The sequence below is a fragment of the Dendrobium catenatum genome, unplaced genomic scaffold (assembly GCF_001605985.2).
Source record: "Dendrobium catenatum unplaced genomic scaffold, ASM160598v2 fragScaff_scaffold_665, whole genome shotgun sequence".
NCBI classification, from domain to species: Eukaryota; Viridiplantae; Streptophyta; class Magnoliopsida; order Asparagales; family Orchidaceae; genus Dendrobium; species Dendrobium catenatum.
The window spans coordinates 4719574-4739259 of NW_021319127.1; the positions used below are offsets into that span (position 1 = coordinate 4719574).

Sequence of the window (19686 nt, forward strand, 5' to 3'; positions counted from 1 at the left end):
TTTGCTTGAAACATAACCCCAATTAATGCCCCCACATTCAATAATTTTTCTAAGGAATTTATAAATGAAGTGGCGGTCTGCCCCTTTTTTCTTATGACGGAGAAAATTTCTCTCATTTATTGGTTAGAATTGGAGAAATAATTGCTTATGTATAAAATTTAATTAATGGTGGCTTGTGGGGGATGTTGGATGGGAAGGATATAAGTACTCAACTAGAATGGTGTCAGAGCAATTAATTATGCATAAAAAGATATACAATTTGTCCTATTAATGAAAAAAAAAACATTATAAACATATGCTAATATTTTTTAGGTCAAGAAGGACTTGGAAATCATTAAATTTCTCTTGATATTTTAAAATTTCATTTTTTTCCATACATAACACAAATATAAAATAAATACAATAAATTTATGATCATTCTAATATAATTTGTATAAGTAACTCATAGCACAAATATTTTTTCCCATTACTACTATGGTTTGATATATATATAATGTAAAACTTAATCAATCATCCAAATAAAAAAAGTCATCAAATTTGTAGAAACAATTGATATTTAAAGATCAATTCAATGACTTAGCCACTGAAGTTCTATATGGGGAACCGGGGACTCAACTAACATTAAGAACTTTTCATACCGGCGGAGTATTCATAGGTGGTACTGCCGAATATGTACGAGCTCCCTCTAATGGAAAAATCAAATTTGATGAGGATTTGGTTCATCCCACACGTACCCGTCATGGGCATCCTGATTTTCTATGTTTTATAGACTTGTATGTAACTATTGAGAGTCGAGATATTCTACATAATGTGAATATTCCAACAAAAAGTTTGATTTTAGTTCAAAATGATCAATATGCGCAGTCAACTCGGGCAGATTCGAACGCGTGCAGACTGCACTTGGTCACGGCGTTACTCGACTCGAATGCGGGCACTACGCAGACTCAACGCGATCACGGCAAACTCGATGCGAAATCCTGGGTCACGCGGGTCATTCCCTAGTTTTTGGGTCAACCCGAGCCCAACCCAGATTTATAAGCGGGTCCAAATCTTGAACCCGAACCCGACTCATTTCTCAAACGGGCTGACCACAATCCGAATTTTTCATATTAACACCTCTAAATTGAAGATATAATGATAAATACTAAATAGCTTAAGCATTAGTTTATTGAATATCCCTCCAATCCACAGCTCAAAGGCTTCTCAATGAAGCATTAATCATTAACACAAAGGGTCCCTCCTAAAGAATCCTTTCCCCAAGCAATTAGCCTCCCAAGCTTCTCTCATCCACACATTAGCTCACACTAACTCTAAAATATCTATATAAAAAAGGGAATTTTTTATCGTTTAGTCATCTTATTTCCTTCACCTTTTTCTCATGTGGGTTCCTTTTGTCTCTTTTTGTGATGATTCTGTTGAAGCTAAAGCACCACATGCTTTATTTATCCACTCTCCTTTCCTGTATAAGAACTCAGACCTTCATATAAATAATTAAAAGCCACCTAATAAAGAATCTTAGATTCATTTCATTTTTATAAAGTTTTATATTCTATTGGTAACTATGAGCTTTATGTTTGTCACCTTTGTCGCTACCAATTATTGAATTGTTCTCATTGTGATCAATCGGGAATGGTTTATGAATAAAAAAATGGCAATGTACGTACGGCTTAATTAGACTGCCTGATTTGATGAAGTCGTATGCTAAGCTCAGAAAAAAGTATTTTAATTAGAATATAATTAACAATAAAAAAGGACTTTTAATTAGCATGCATGTTTATATTGTTATAGAATTAAATAAATAAAATCCATCAATTCAAGAAGCTTTTACTTTGCATGGCCATTTAATAGTATAATATTTTCCATAAATTGCCGTTCAAAAGGATTGGTTCACGTGAAACACGTGATATGACACTTAAGCTATTAACAAAAACATAATAAGAAAAGAAATACAACTCTCAAATCTCTATCTAAGGTTTCGTCTCGGGCGAATTTCTTTCTGCTTCTAAAAGCATCTTTTTAGCATCAAAATTTTAATTTTTGTACTAAGAAAGTCGTCCCAAATAGAGTCTAAGATTTCGTTTGGAATGATTTTTTTACTGTTTTTTAAAGCATTTTTTTAGTATCAAAATTTTATATGTTTGTACTAAAAAATATTTTAAAAAATAATAAGAAAAAGTTTCAAAAAGGAGGCAAGGAAAAGAATAGCAGCCTACTATTAACTTGATTAGCTATATACCTCACATATATTCAAGGGCGAATCCCAATTGATGTCAAGGGTGGGCAACTAAGATAAATAAATAATATACTAGAGGCCAGGGGCATTTTTGATATTTTCCCCCTCTCAAAAGAACACTTTTTCCTTAATATTGTCAGCCTAATTCCTAAGCTTCATTGCCCATCCCGCAAGTTTGAACTTTGCAGCCTCATTCATGATTCGCGCATTCGACGTTCAAGACGTCGCCGCCTCGCAATCGTCTTCTTCCCAATCATATTTGACATTCCCAATATTTAATTGGATAAATGATAAAAAAATTCTCATATAAATTTGACATAATTATATTGGTTAATCAAAAATATATATATTTCTTGTTATTATTAATATTTGATGTTATTATTTTATTTTGTTATTTTTATTATTTAAGTCTAATAATTATAATTTTGCCTACACTGAAAAAAAGCTCAATCAACTCCTAACGATATTGTTTTAATTACATAAATTTATATATGTATACATAAGCAGATGTCGGTAGCTGCAGTAATAGGCCAAATATTGCGATTACTTTTTGTTAGCTTAGCTTGGCCATGCAATGCTTTTAGCCCACGTTGAGAGTGACTAAGGCCTAAGGGCTGTTTCATCGTCGGCAGCATTATGATATGTACTGCATTTTATTTTGTTAGATATAAGTTTTATTGGTTTTTTATACTAAGCAAATTAAAGCTAAATAAAAATTTTAAGGAATTTTAATATTCTAAAATGAAATATTTCAAATTAAAACTATTAGTATAGTAAAGGTTATTTATAATCTCCCCCTACCTCACACAGAATTTTATTTTTTGCCTCAAGCTGATATTTTTTCACGCAATTTACCTCTAAAAAAATAAAAAAACCTCTTGGCCACCCGTTATTTTCATCCGATTATGTTAATTTTTCTAATACTAATAAACAAGACTGTGAAAAGCGAATATGTGGAAAATAAATTATTTTTGCAACTTTACATATATTTTTATTTTCTTATAAGTTCGTCACTTATAAATTTCATTGAACCGTTTTTTTTTTTTTAATATAATAATTGGATGATTGAGTTATTTTTTAAGGTTGCTTAAGCTTTTAATGAGAAGTGGCTTGTGAGTTTAGGTAAGCTAATCACGTTAATGTTGTTTAGCTTAATATATTATTACGCTAATGATAGACTTAATTACTTTGACCTTGGTTTTACTTTTTCTTTTTGGTGAAGAATTTATGCGACCAAAAAATTAATGGTGTTCTTATCCGTTCGGTGGGTGGCTTTCTCTTCCTTCTGTTTTGGCATTTTTCGTGAAACGATAGTTTGCAGCTTTTCGGAATGAATGGTCGCGTAGCATTATTTCAGAAATCTGAAAAAAAATAAAATTATTTAAAAAGAATTCGATAGTACGTTGGAATTAATTTTTAAGCATTTAAATATTTGTATTTTAAAATTTGAGAAAAATTTAAAATTAAAGTTTCATTTGAAATAAATTTTTTAATATTTAATAAAGTTAGTTTGTACCGTAAGTTTTTTTTTAAAGTAAATGAAAATAGTAGGGCTGCAAACGAATCGAGCCGAGTCGAGTATGTGAGTGTTCATGTTTGAGTTTGTTTATTATTACTTTGTTCAAGTTCGGTTCATGTTTGATTCGATATGAAAGTGGAGATTATTATATTAATTAATCTTATTTATCATTTTGTTGTTCTTTATTATTCATATTATTATATTACAACTTTGTTCATTTTTTAAAACGGGTTATTTATTATATTTGACTATTTGTTGCCTGCTAAAAAAATTGAGTTGGTTGAGTATATATTTTTCATATTAACATTGTATAAGGATTCAACATAGTAAAACTTTAATTTTTTTTTTTACATAAAAATTTCAAAAAGACCAAAAATCACGAGGCCTGCCATTGCTGAAAAATCCACTAGTTAGTAAATGCTACAAAAATCATTCTTTCTTCATTATTGGATAAGAGGGAGAGTACATAAATTAAGTATGACAATTAATACCCAACAATAGAGCTTGGTTTTTCCAAAAGGGATTATAGATAATAGATGTCCACTAATGGACTTTATACCCAACAATAATATTAAATTTTGTTAATACTCTGAAAATTATAGATACTTATAATGCTGATCCTCAATGGAAATGGTGGTTGTTGGTGGTAATAGTTGGTGATGGTCGTTGGTAATAATGGTTGGAAAATGCAAGAGAGTTCTTTCTATTTCTTTTATCTTTATTCATTCACGTATGTGAAGAATGATGGTCTATTTATAGGTTTTTGGAAATATTGTGCTCCATAAATATGAAGTAAATTTAGGGCAAATCCAGAATGTTTCATCTGACGATTCATATTGATCAATTTGATTATATATAGAGCTTTCATAAACTATTTAACTACATTAATGATGTCAGAATTAAGTGATATTAGACTCACTGGATATGTCTCTTCAAGCTGCTCGATTCGACTATACGTATGTCATATTTGAAGATTATTTGATTGTCCAATTAATGATCTAAAGCTTTCAAATATAATTCAGCCCTTGATTTGGGCTCATTTGAGCATGAATTGGACCGATTTTGATGTCATTGAGTTTTCTTGTTAAGACATTCAATTTGACTATAAGTTCACTAAAATCAGAGTTCAGATGGTCCCAAATTTAATTTTGATATTTCCAATTCAAATATATCTCAAGATTAGTGCTTGATTAAGGTGATTTTTTTTACGTATAAAAATCGATGGAAGCAGTGAATCATCTAATTGGAGTTATACTCAATGTGTTCATGTGGTCGACCTATATAAATAATTTTACTTGATAAAGTAACAATGTTGGTGGTGGTATATTGACTTAATGGAGTCGAAGCCTATTTAAAGTGACGATAGATTTCATTAATTCACACTTAAATAATTTTATTTTCCATGGCTTGGGTTGTGGGGCCCAAACTTGATGATCCTGATTTCATCTTAATTTTAAATTTTTTTTTACTTGAACTGTTTAGCTACTTAAAAAAAATTAATCACAAGGCGTGGACTTTACTTTGGTCGGTCTGATATTTTATCACACATACCGCAACATTATGGCAGCCAATACGATACTCTCTCTTCCATCTGTCCCACGTGCATAACATGGGATACTTGCATCCCAAGCTTAATTTGCCATACTCATTTATTTTTCAAATAAATTTACATCATAAATAAAGCCAATTTTTATAATAAATAAAAAACCAATCAATAAAAAAATTTATTATCTAAAAAAATATATTAAAATATATTGATTAAAAATAATTAAAATAAATTCATATATTTATATAATTTTTTTGAAACATATAGATCAATTAAAACAACAATTAAAACAAAAACATACATTCATCAGATACGTATGACTCGAACGCAAAATATCTTAGTTGATAGTTAAATCTCACAATCAATGGAACAATGTGAGATGTGTATATTTTTATATAATTGACTACTAGGGACATATCTACCTAATGTTTAGGGGGGCAATTGCCCCCCCTAAAAAATTATATAATTTTTTAGGTAATTTGTCCACCGTCATCTATTTTTTAGTATTTCTTATAAGAATTTTTAGGCAATTGCTCACTCTAAAAGTTTTAAAATACTATGATATTTAGCAATTGCCCCAAACATAATTAAACACTGTGTAGTTGTTATTATTATGGAACGATGAACCAAAATATAAAGAGAAATAATAAAAAGAATTCAAAAATATCATTACAACTAAAATTTGTTTCCGCCAAGGGGCGCTGCCCCCTTGGACCGCCGGCATATATGCAAAATCTTTACATTTTTACTTATAAGTTTTGTCCACCCTAAAAATTAAGGCTAGTTCCGCTACTATTGACTGCCTATTCGATTATTTTTCCTTTTTAATATATTAAAGTAATTTTAAAATAAATTTAAATTTTAATACGCAACCTAATATTTTAATACTGTTTTTTTTTTCATTATTACACTCTCGAATCAATAGAATATCCTTGAAATAATAAAGAAAGAATATTCTATCATTTTTGGAGAGATTATTCTGTGAGTTATTCAAACGTGTTCGAAGATCAATTCGGACAAGTCATGTCATCCAATGTACTATACATTAAATGAGACGACATATTCGTATTGACATCCGAACACATTTGAACACCACACTTAATAGTTTTTCTAATTTTGACGATCTCTAATCATGCACCAATCTACATCCATTGTCAGATCAATTGCTTGTATAACTTAATAGAATTTCATCTTAGTTATTTTCAATTATTATAATAATCACTAAAAAGCAAAAAAAAAATACTAATAATTAATATTTACAATTATAAAACCACCCATCTTTCTCGGTCTTTCTCCGTGGAGGGAAAAAGATAGCCCGCAAGGAGCAACGCCCTCCACCAAGAAACTCTCTCTCTTTCTCTCTCTCATCTCTGCAGGGCAATTAAGTTATCGACCCATTTGATCCTTTTCGATACTTTTTTTTTTTCTCTTAATTTATAGGGCACAGCGCCGCTGGCCGCTAGCGCTGCGTAGTCTGTATCGTTGGCTCTGCCGCTGAATCTGAAAGGCTTTGAGGTCGGTCGTTCCATTGAAGAGTTTTACTTGTTTAGGGATAGGAGTGATCGGGTTGTAGCGTGGAGTCGGTGAGGTAGGTGGGTTAGATGAAGGGAATCGAAGGGTTGGGTGGGGTTTCTGGAAACCCTAACTCCGATGATTGTCCGAAGGAGTTCGGCGATCCTGTAGCAGGTCAGTTTCTTTCACTCTCTCTTTCTCTCGCTTTTTTTTGTGTGCGTGTATGTGTGGTATTTGCGTTTTGTTTATATGTGGTTGTAGTTCAGCGTGGTTTGGTGGATCTGTTGCGGCGGCGAAGATTGTTGGGTGTTTCAGGGTTTCTGCGGTAGCATCTCTTGAGGATGCTAGCGAATTATTTTTGCGATCGATGCTTTTGTGGGCTTAGTGTTCTGAAATTGGGGTTGTGATGCTAGGTGTTGCCGTCTGTTTTGGAAATGGTTGTTCTGATTGTATTTTGCTGTATTTTTTGATGGACTGGGACTGGATGATCTTAATCATGCAACAGCCTTCAGCGTTAACTGACAGCTCGGGGTTGTGCTACTGATTAATTTTGATCTTCGTTTATTGTGCCATGGATTAGTGCTTAATGTGCAGAGTTTTGCTGTCTATGCTATGCTTGCATTTATTTTGTAACTTCCTGTAGTTTTCATCACATATGCTGGTTCTTGATATTTCTTTCTCTCTGCATATTGAATTCTGGATCTATTTGATATGTTAGCTTTTAAATAAGCACTGACATGTCTCTTTAGGTCACGTTTGTTGTTTCGTATGTCTGCTTTCCTTATGCTTAGTTAAAACCTAAAGCTGAAATTTGAATTTCAGCTGCATGACTGACATTTCCATGTTTTTAAGCTCATCTTCTTCATTTATTGTTTTGTAGTTTCAGTTGAATGGTTAAATTAACCATTCCATCGAGCACTTTAGCTATTTTTCTCTCTTCATTTATCTTAATTTTTTATTGTATTGATCAAATCTGATTATGTTATGCTTTACTGTGATGTTTGCTATTTTTGCAGATAGTTCTTGCTTTGATTCTTCACAGTATGCATTTTTTGGTAAGGACACTGTGGAAGAAGTTGAATTAGGGGGCCTAGAAGATGATGATGATGCAGTTGCACTGGTTCGAGATCTTGGGATTGATGATGAGGAGTTCAATTATTCTTTTTTTGGTGGTAGAGGAGAGGTAATTGTCTATCACAGATAAGCTATGTGGATGAACTCTGTGTTCAAAATTTTGTTGCTTTATTGGATTTATGAAGCTTAGTAAATCAATTTCAATTGATCTTCTTAATTGTCTAATCTATTTTATTAAGCTTCTAATCATCCTGAGATGCTTTTTAGATTTACATGGCATAACAGAACTTGTGTTTTTCTTAAAATCAGTGTATTTAGTTTGATGTTGGTGTTGTTTTTGTTATTTTTTATTTTTTGAGTTGCCGCATTTGCCTATTTTGGAATGTGCGTATAGATCACTTTTACAACAGTCTATTCTCCATTACCAGTTTGGCAGCAAGCTTTTTTGTTTTTTTTTTTTAAGTTGTGAACTTGTGATATGTAATATTTGAATTGATAAAATTTTTGGGGTTGTCAAAGCTTTTGATGCATAAGCTTCATGTGCCAATTGTTGCAGTTACACACTATTAATATCTTGATATGAAAGTGTAGCTATCTATTTATGCATGTTCTTTTACGAACTGTCATCCAAAACAATAACAGGGTATTACATATGCATATTTTCTCCAAGTATATTACTTGCTTTGCATCATGACTAGGATTTTATTTATGGTATATGGTCGAAATAAAAATAACCTTTAAATTGTGTCTTTATTTGCAAATATGAAGAATTTTGCTTGCTGTTATCACTTAGTCGTCATACTTTGAAATGTTTTTTTCTATCATCTAATTATCTTGTTGCCCTTCTGCACCTTCATTATTTTTCTTGTTTTCCCGATCGTAAGTTCTTGTCCTTATTTATCATTATGTATGTCTGCGACCAATCCATTCCACCTGAAGTGTAAGGCCTCGTTTGATAAGGTTTTTTTTCTCCGTTTCCGTTTAAATAAGTCGAAATCAATTAGTATTTACTGTTTGGAATCAAAGCTTAACAATAATTCCTTTTTAATAAACATCATTTTTTCGGCGGTTACAAAATTCTTTTCGTATCTGCTTCTTCGGTCACAAAACGGAGTTTCGGAAGCGAATTACTGATTTAAAATTACTTTCAAGTATTAAATAATAAATCTCAAAAGCAGAACTCCTAAACAAACAATTTAAAATTACTTTCAAGTATTAATAAGCACTTTTAAAAATATTAGTCAAATATATCTCATTATTGAAACTCCATTTTATTGAACGACTTTTCCTCAATCTCTTTTTCTAAAACACATTTTTATGTAAGCATAAACCGAATCAAACGAAGCCTAAATTGGCACTAAAACGCTGTCTTATGTTAGGAGAAAGAAGGAAAAAAAATGTTGTGGAAGTTATAGGGTTGAAAATTCCATATGCCTCCATTCCTATAAATGTTTTTATTATTTGATATATTGTTTAGAATACCTAATGTGATGAATGAGGAGAAGAATTAAAGGACCATGTTGGTAGAGGTTGCTTGGTTACTTCATATAAATTTGAAAGGTGAATAAGAAATATAACTTGATTTAATTTCTGAAGGGAATGTCTGATTTTCAAGTTAAACTTCAAGTTATTGGTTTGTGGTTTGATGATGACTTGTGAAAGTTTGAGTAGATTGTTAGACCTTATTGAACTGTCCCAAGGCTAACTAAGAGACGGGGAGAATTGGTAATTTTAAAAATTTCTTGGATTTTCAAAAACTGTTTTTAGAAAGTTTAAACAATAATCCTGAAATATGCAATTGTGTAATAAAATGATTATCACAATAAATTTTTCAACCATAAAATTTTAAAGTGTAGAAAAATAAAAAAACTGAAAATGTAAAGTGAACAGAAGAACACTAAATTTAGAGTGGTTCGACCCAAATTAAACCTACGTGCACTCTCTGAATTGCACTAAATCAAAATGACTCTCATTTTGCCCTCACAACAAGGCGGAGAAACCCTTACAAACTCTCTTCCACCAACTCGGTGCGGCAGAGTACCGACATCCTTTCTCACCCTCCTGGTGACGGTAAATAACCTTCGTCCTTTTTCACCCTCCTGCTGATGACAAAGAACATTCGTCCTTTCTCACCCTCATGGTGACGGCAGCGAACCTTCGTCCTTTTTCACTCTCCTGGTGACGGTTGTATACCACGACACAATGTTGAAGATTTTCTCTCAAAAGCCTCCAGATGAGATGGAAACAAATTTGAAGAAAAAAAAGAGATCATCGCCTTGGGCTACCTTGTGAATCCCTTACAACTCTCCCTCATTTGATCTCTCACACTTCACTCTCACAATCTCTCCCAAACACTCACACTCAATGGCCACTCTCAAGAGAAAATTGTAGCAAAAGTTTTGAGTGTCAGTTTTTAGGACTCTTATATAGAAAATACAAGAAAAATCATCCATAAAACTGAATGTTACAAGTGAACCGACTTAAGATCGTACAGTACGATCAAGGATATCCTGTACGAACAGTTCAAAAAATCCAGGTATGATCCTGTTCGAATCTTATTTCTTACTCTGTCAGTCGTCTATATGAACTGACATCGTATTGTACTAACAGTTCAAACCTGAACCTACTCGTTTGATACGATAATGTACGAAACTTATTTCGTAGTTTATTAATCGTATGTACGAACTGACATCGTACAGTACGAATTGATAACGTACATTACGAATAGTTAATACAAATCAAATGTAGATGACCCAATTTCGTACTATGTTAGTCGTCTGTACGAATTAACATCGTACAATACGAACTATACAAAAATAAATGAATTAGTTTCGGACGAACGGGTACACATCCTATTTCGTACTCTATTAGTCATATGTACGAATTGACATCATATAGTACAAACTGTGCAAAAATACAAGACATGATTTGATTAACTTTATTTTGTAGGAAAAATTATGACAAATCGTCTAGTACGATCGTATAGTATGATTAGCTTTAAAATTTTAAGTTTTGACTTTCCCCTAGTGTGTGTGTGCACGGTTATTTAATTACAATCACATTCTTTCAGACTCAAGAAAAAATAATATAAAATAAAAAAAATTACAGATTTCATTACATGAAATCCTAATCTACTCTGTCTTGAAGTCTTCAGCAGTCTGGAGTATGATTTCTCTGAAATGTTAGTACAAACAAAAAATGTACAGTACGTGCTAGGGGAAATGATAAAATTAACAGAACAATAATATTTTTCTATTGTGTTTTAGTTGCAACAACTTGGAGCTTTGGTTTCCATACAAAAAATAAAATTCAAATATTTCACTAATTCAACTTTTCCTATGACATCATATTTTATATATATGAAATTTTCAAGTAGTTGAAATTTTTGAAGAAGTTGATGTTTGCGTTTCATGCTGCTTTGCTTTTTTAGACACTCAAAGTTCTCTTATTTGTTTCTCTTGGGAACTAAGTAATGGGATGGTAAGTTAATGGCAAAGTTTCTTTTATTCATTAGCTCGAGATATGCTATATAAATAAAAGTTTTTATAAAATATCTTGAAGGATTATATAATTTGCGCATGATTGAACAAAATGGAAAATATAAATTGAATCCATCAAAATGGACCACAATGATTGAAAAACAGAAGTTTATAGACTAAAGTGAAGGGTTTTAGAGAACAATGACCCAATAGCAAAATCTGACAAATTTGTGGATAAACTAGCAAAATGCCTTTTTGCAAATTTGATCTAATGGGTCCAATGAATTATGCCAAAGCCTTTTTGTTGTTTGAAAGGTTTATATGCATTGATGTTTTAGGATTTTTGGCACCATTTATGGGTGGACTGATGCAACCTAAGGCTCTGATACCAAATTGATGCAAGCTAGATTCTAAAATTAAGTAGGAGAACACTAAGAATGCAAACTAAAACAATTCTTTTCAATATCACATAAATAAACACAAATGATGGAAACTTAGTAGGAAACAAAGCTTAGAAAATAGCTAGGAAGACGCACAAGGAATCAAACATCTAAACTAAAATACCCTCAGAACAACTATGTATGATCACCTCACATGCAAAAACAAAATAGAAATGATGATGAAAGGAAAGGAAAAACTAGATAACCACCACATAAATTATTATCCAACATAGGCCAATGCTCCTCTAGCAAATATCAATAGAATAGGGCGAACGCCATACAACTCACAATATTTAGAGAAGAAAGATATAGGTGGAAGAGAAATCATGGAGAGAAGAATCAAAAAGAAGATCGAGACGAAGAAATAGCGGGAAGGTAGAAGACAAGCTCGCAAGCTTAGAAGAAACCCTTAGATTTTTATTTTATTTTAAATTGAAGAGAAGAAAGATACATGTTGAAGGGAAACTGTGGAGAGAAGAAGTAGAAAGAAGACTCAGACGAAGTATTAGAGGATAGGGAGAAGACTAGCTTGCAAGCTAAAATCCCTCAGGTTCACATTTGTTTTCACCAACCACAACAACTTCTGCATAGTGAAATTCAGCACTATTTATAGGAGAAAGGAGGGGAAAGGGCATTTATTAACTCCAATAAATGAGTGTCCAAAACAACCAATAAGAATCACCCAGCACAACCCTCAAAAGAGAAATCGAAAGAATCCTGCATAGGAAACAACAAAGAGAAAACCGAGCAACCAGCAGCAGGGAAACCAAACCAGACAACATGGAAATCGAGCAGCCAGCAGGGAAACCGAACAACCAGCAGAGAAACCGAGTAGAAAATAGGAAAAACTAGTAGACAACAGGGAAAACCAATAGACACTAGGGAAAACTAAAGGCCACAAGAGAAAAGGAGCAATAAAACACAAGTGGAAAGGTAATGGAGTGTACTGACTTGAGAGCATCAAACCCAAGCATGATCACGGGTTATACAAAAATAAAAAAAATATAGAGTACAAAATTACCTAGTGTCCACAACATAGGAAAAAAAACATAAAATGATAATTTTTTTGTCTGCATCAGGGACAAAAAACCAAAGCCCAACTTAAAAATTGAAGTCGATTTAGTGATATTATTCCCATTTGTTTTGGCTCGTTTTTACCTACCATATTCTTCAATTGCAGCTAATGAAAAATAGCGTTCATTATGAGTGGCACTCATATCTTTTTGCTCAAGGGTGGTGCCCGCCAATCTCACCTCCTATGTTTTACAACTCATAGTTGCCACCATGACACTAATTCTTTTTTACTTGCTATTATGAATGGTTTTAACTTTTAAATACACTAAGTTTGACCAAAGCATGTGCTAATTTATATCTAATTAAGTTTCTTAAATTTGTCCCATTTATTTTATTATCATGAAGGCATAACAACAAACATTAAGCAAATTCTAAAATTATTACCTTTGGCCTTACTTTCATGCAAGATTCTGAAATTGGATTGAAGATGAAACTAGAAGAAGTAGAAGATTCTGATTTAATGGTTCAATTGGGTTGAATTAAATGACATAATAAATATTAGAATTGTTTAAATATAACATAAATTATGTAATAATGATGCAATATTATGCTTAAGTTTGACAAAAAATAAATAGAACCGCATTATGGAACATAGATCATACAAAACAGATATATTCAATAATTTTAAAATTGAACACCTTCTCTAATTGAGTAACTACATCTTTATTTTCAATAATAATAATAAATCGGGATGTTTTCTTAAAATCTTCTATTTTCTTCCTTTGAGAGTTAAAGCTCTAAAAATGAAATGAATATGAGAAATAAGTTAATATCAATTAAAAAAAACATACAATACAAGTAACATTAGTTGAAGTAAAATATTATTTGATAATTAAAACGCATAAATGGATTGTAAGTTATATAGGAGGCATCATTAGGATTTAATATATAAGTTCTCATATAACATAAAATAGCCATTGACATAGAAGATACATGATCATGATTTAACATGAAGTATTTATCAGTTATGAATTCAACCATAGACAAATTCAAGCATAAAATAACCATAAATGGCCAAGTATATCTAAAATTCATCCCCCTGAATTTTTGCATTAGCAAAAGTATCCCCAAAAATAGACTCTCCAAATGTTGCTTTCTTTGAACTATTTCGTTTTCAAATTCAGCATTGATTAAATCATCTTTATCTCTAAATCAAATATGTAAAAGAATTGTTATTTATATTTTATCCAAATGATATATTTCATCAAGAGCTTACTATGAATTTACATATTGCATGATATGGTTGGCTCTTTTGCAGTTGGCATTGCATCCTCTTTAAAAATTTCGTTGTCCAAATATTCAAAATCAAGTTTTTTAGAGGTGGTAAATTTCCAAATAGCAACTATTTTAACTTTATTTTTTAGGTGCAACTTATAATATAATTATGAAAATTTTTTAATTATATATTATGATTCTAGCTACAAATAAATACTTGAAATATAGATAAAGAAATTACATATTCATCAAATTGAGGTTATACCAAATATACACAAGATCATTTAACTTTTGATGCTCAAGATTATGTCTTATCTGTTTTTGACTTTGCTCAAAGTTCTTGCAATTTCGTTTTCATCTGGAGGAAGAAGTTTGATTAAGAATCCTTATGGCCAACTTTTGTAAATTTTGGAGCACTTGAACTGAACATCTTTCAATATTCATCCAAACATTATTAGTTATTAATTAATTTAAAGATGTTAAATGTTCTTAATGTTGCGAGTTATGGAGCGTAGGTTGCGGCGTGATACTAATGTTTCTCAAAATCAATTTGGATTCATGACGGGTAGGCCTACTATGGAAGCCATACATTTATTGAGAGGTATGATGGAGAAATATAGAGAGAATAAGGAGGATCTACATAGATATTATCAGTAGAATTCAAGTTGGATGGTTGAAGTGGAGGAATGCATCGGGCTTTGTTGTGCGATAGAAAAGTCTTCCTCAAACTTAAGGGAAAATTCTATAAGATGGTGGTGAGACCTGCAATGCTTTATGGTGCCGAATGTTGGCCATTAAAAGAGAAGCATAATACTAAGTTAAGTGTTGCAGAGATGAGGATGCTTAGGTGGATGAGTGGCTTGACCCTTAGACATAGGATACAAAATGAGCATTTATGTGATAAGGTTGGAGTTGCTCCAATGGAAGATAAGATTAGAGAGAGTCGCCTTAGATGGTTTGGTCACATTAAATAGAGGCCTTCCGATGATCCGGTTAGGAAAGTTGGGATATTAGATTCGACTTATGTTAAGAAAGGTAGAGGTAGACCTAAAAAGACTTGGTTAGAAAATATTAGAAATGATCTTTCTTTATTAGATTTAAATGATAATTTGACTTTTAGCCTGACACAATGGTGAAAAAGGATTCATGTAGCTGTACCCCACATAGTGGGACAAAGGCTTGATGTTGTTGTTGTTGTTGGTGTTGTAATTAATTTAAAGATGTTAGATGTCATGAATGCAATAAAATTCTTTTTTAGAGCAATTGATTTTCCAATTCTTTCTAAAATATCTATCTTAGAAAATTCTGATTTCATTGATTTCCAATGTTAGTTTATGATGTATATCTTTGTTTTTAATAGTTTTAATTAAATCTTTTAAAATTCCAAGTTTATGATATTAGTTATCTTTATCATATTGTAAATAAGATTTTTAGAAACTCATTAAAGTGGATGCTTTGTCGAAGTTGACCATCCTATCCCTCCCTTGTATAATTTCTTTGTATTTCTAGACATATTTTTAATTACCTTTCTTGTTTTGTCCATGTCATTATAAAGATAACCATCCTATCCCTTACTTGTATAATTTCTTTGTATTTCTAGACATTTTTTATCACCTTTCTTGTTTTGTCCATGTCATTATAAAGATAACCAAGTGATGGCTTCTCATCAGAATTGACCACTCGTAGTAAAAGGCCTTGATAATTTTGATATTATTAAGCAATCACTTTAGAACTTGGATTCTAAAATGATAGTAACATGTTCCCTTTGATGGTTTTTGACAACTTCGAATAGTATAGTACTTGTGACAATTGCTTGTAAATTATGTTTATGCCCATGGATACTCTTCAATGTAATAAAAGTAGTTGCAAACTGAGTTGCTTTTGAATGAATTACTCTTTCTAGCACTACCTTTTTTCACAGCGAAGACAATATGAAGACGTGATTTAAAATAAAAATTATCACATTCAGGTCCTTTTTTGTAAATTCTACGACATGTAGCATATTATCAATGTCTTTTAAAATAAAATTAATGCAGCTTGCAATATATGATGACTATTAAATATTGTCATATTTCTCATGCAATAAATCTCCAGCATTCCCTTAGTTCGTTGCTATCCTATCTCTTAGTTATATAACCTCTTTGTATTTCTAAACATACTTTTAATTGCCTTTCTTGTGTTGTCCATGTGGTCATAAAGATAATCAAGTGATGGCTTTTCATCAGAATTGACCACTCGTAGTAAAAGGTCCTGATAATTTTGATATTATTTTGCAATTATTCCCGAACTTGGATTCTAAAATGATAATGACACATGTTTCCCTTTGATGATTTTTGTTAAATTTGAATTGGCATGATGCTTACTATGATAATTATTTGACAATCATGTTTATGCTCATAGATACTCTTCAAAGTAATAGAAGTAGTTGCAAAGTGAGTTGCTCTTGAAAGCACCTTCTTTCTAGCACGACCTTTTTTCATAGCCAAGACAATATGAAGGCATTAGTAAAAATAAAATTTGTCACATTCAAGGCCTTTTTGTAAGTTATACGACATGTTGTCTATTGATTTGCAATGTTGTTGGTATTACTACGCAAGTGCACGTGTTGAGCAAATATTAAAATTTAAAATAGAGTGTTGATCCCATGAGAAAATTACATCCTACAAATGCCCTTAATACTATTTCCTTAATATATCAAAATTTATCCTGTTAAATAGTGTTGAAATTGCTTTTCTACAAAACTATTGCAATTACTGAAATGATAACTTAATCAAAGAAAAATATTTTGAACTTATGATGTTGAATGGTGCAATATTTTTCTAAGTAAACTTTTTAAAGATATGTTGTGAATCAGAGCATATACACCCTTAGATTTTTGTGAAGCTTGTAAGGGTGTAAAGTAGAATTCTCACCCTACCACAATTATTATCTCCCTAAAATCCTATCCATCCTATGTTTAGGCATGAAAGTTTTATGTTTCAAACATTCTATTTGTTTCGCCATTCCTCTGTTGAGGCAAGGAATCAAACTAAATTTTAAATTCAAATATGGCCATTGCAAGCATTAAATTAATAGCTTGAGGGACTGAAAACGACATTAAAACATTGCTTGTACTTGAGTCTACATAATATAAATATTAATATTTCACTTCATACGTCCAAAACTCTTAGCTAGCCATAGAAATAGTTTCACACAATAAAATTAATCTTGCAAGAGACAAATTAGCATGAAGTATAACATATTTAGATGGCATTACACGTTTTTTAGGATGATTGTGCCCCTGGTTTTATTCTAGAAGCAACGTGATACTTCGTATTGCCAATTTTTCTCTTCCCTTTCAATTTCTTTATAACGTGTATCTGAACTTTGTGAATTTGGAAGAGAAGAAGAACCTGAACTTCTTCAATGGTTTGATCAACATATAAATGTCTCTCACCTTGTCCTTGTTGCTTTTTTAGTTATATATTTTTAAATTTTCTTGCGTCCAATTTTCAAATATCGTGTGATACTTTTTTATGTGCAGCAATATTTCCCTTAACATTACTAAGGTCTTGTTTCATGTTATTAATACCTCTTGCTCTATTTATAGTGACATAATGTAAATACTTAAATTGCTTCTTTAAATTCACTAAAATTGATTCTATGTTATTTTCATTTTCTTATGAATAATTGGTATCGAAATGGTTGGCTGAATCAGATGACTTCATTGTTCATTCTAATTTAAAATATTTGTTTTATAAAAGGACAAATTAAGTTTCAAACTTATAATGCAAATTATGATAGCGATAAAAATGACAAAATAAGTAATTAAAAGTGCAACCCACCCTACCATTGCTTGTAAATATGATTGTAGAATCTATGCATAGTTAGTAACTTAATGTTTAACAATGCTTCAATAGTTACTAGTGCCTTGCTTTAGGTTCAAAGCTTTCGGCCCAATGTTATCTTCCTCCAATTTCTAGGTTAAATCCAATGTTTAGGAGTAGGGTTGTTAACAAAAACCTATTGTGACAACCTCAACCTAAATCCATTTGGGCAATCTCAGATTAAAAGTTAAGTTTTTATAATTTTCTCAAATTCTCTTGACAAAGTATTACATTGCCACATAAATGAGAGCACAAATCATAAGAACATTTGTAATCACGCAAGAAATTAAAGATTGAGAGGAATAAAATTTAAGGTAAATTTTCTCAAAAACTTATATCCTACTGAGAAAAGGAGGAGAATTGCTGGTGGTTCAAAGAGCATACCACGCCGTCTGATGTTTGATGATGATAGAGGTAGGGGGGATGGCTGGTGATCAACTACCTAGGTAAGCGGTGAGGATTAAGTATTTTTGCATGTGAGGGAGTGACGGCTGGGATATAGAAATCAGGATGCGGGGGAGTAGGGTTGGGTTTTCAAATTAACTTATTATTATTAAGTAATAAATTATCGTTGATAAATGGTGCTTAATAGGGCAATCATTTGAACTGGCCGGTTTAAATCGTTTCTAGCCAATGTAATGTGAATTTGGTTCAAAAATCTGCCCGGATCGGCTATGGACTATAATCCATTCCGGTTTTCCAAAGCATGGCTTTCAAGTAATACTTTTAGTGTCTCATTCTTTTTTTTTTTTTTTCTCATTTTTTTTTTTTTTTTTTTTTTTGTAAGATGCAAGTTTTTTAAAGTTTGAAGACTAACTAATATATATATTTTTTGGCAGGGTGAAATTTTAGGATCCTTGTCTGAAATCGATGACCTTACTACCACTTTTGCAAAGGTTTTCTTCTCAAAACTATCTGTTCATGTTTGTAACATTTGGACATATACATATGGTGTATGTGTAGGAGGTTTTCTTAAGGCATTTTTTTAATGCTTATCTTTTGCAATGGCAATTTATGTCTTTGATAAGTTTTTTTCATGGTATTTATTGTTCTATAGTTCTTATTTGCATTTAAGAATATTAGTTTTTGCATGCCAGTCATCCAAACCTTGACAATTGCTAGCAGTATGCATGTGCGCTTATGCAGCATATTCTCAATTTGGATTACACTATCCAAAATGTGGCAGAATTCTCTTGAATAAAATACTTCAGCATTGCTAAGAATTTTCATCAATCTTGTTATCTTCTCATTAAAAATAAAAAATAAAAAATCCAGGGCTGCGTTTTAAGTTTTTATTTTAATTTGAGACTTGTGAGCTTTGAAGTTTGGAAACACTTAATGATGAGGACATCAGTTAGAAATTTCGACACGTATACCATAGGAGGAATCGCAGATCGACGGCTACAATTTGGAGCCTATATTTTTGATGTCATGTCATGTATTATTTTATTTGATATTTTCAGTTTACTATTTTACCCTTATGGGTGTTGAGTCTTTGTTGTAGCTCATGAGGCATTTGAGTCCTTTTGTTTTCTTTTGATGAAACCTATATATAGAGGTCCTTTACTTTTTATAAGGGGATGATGAATAAACAAAAAATTTTCAGATTCTTTGAGTTCATGGTTTGTGAGCTTGAGAGGAAGAGGAGGCATACGACAGGCTCCATTGGAGTACCCAACAGCCACCTAGTTGAGCTCTTGTTTTTTTTTTAATCTTATTTTCCTTTTG

The 19686-nt window shown here is 31.7% G+C and overlaps 1 protein-coding gene across 1 annotated transcript in view; it reads left to right on the forward strand.

Moving 5' to 3' along the window:
- The first annotated feature begins 6593 nt into the window (after positions 1 to 6593).
- Positions 6594 to 19686, forward strand: part of LOC110092804 (protein PAT1 homolog 2) — a 60065-nt gene continuing 46972 nt past the window's right edge. Inside the window, exons 1-3 of the mRNA XM_020817474.2 lie at positions 6594 to 6984; positions 7827 to 7993; positions 18798 to 18854. Of these exons, the coding sequence (XP_020673133.1) occupies positions 6900 to 6984; positions 7827 to 7993; positions 18798 to 18854 (309 nt within the window). The 5' untranslated portion in view covers positions 6594 to 6899. The remainder of the gene's footprint in view (positions 6985 to 7826; positions 7994 to 18797; positions 18855 to 19686) is intronic.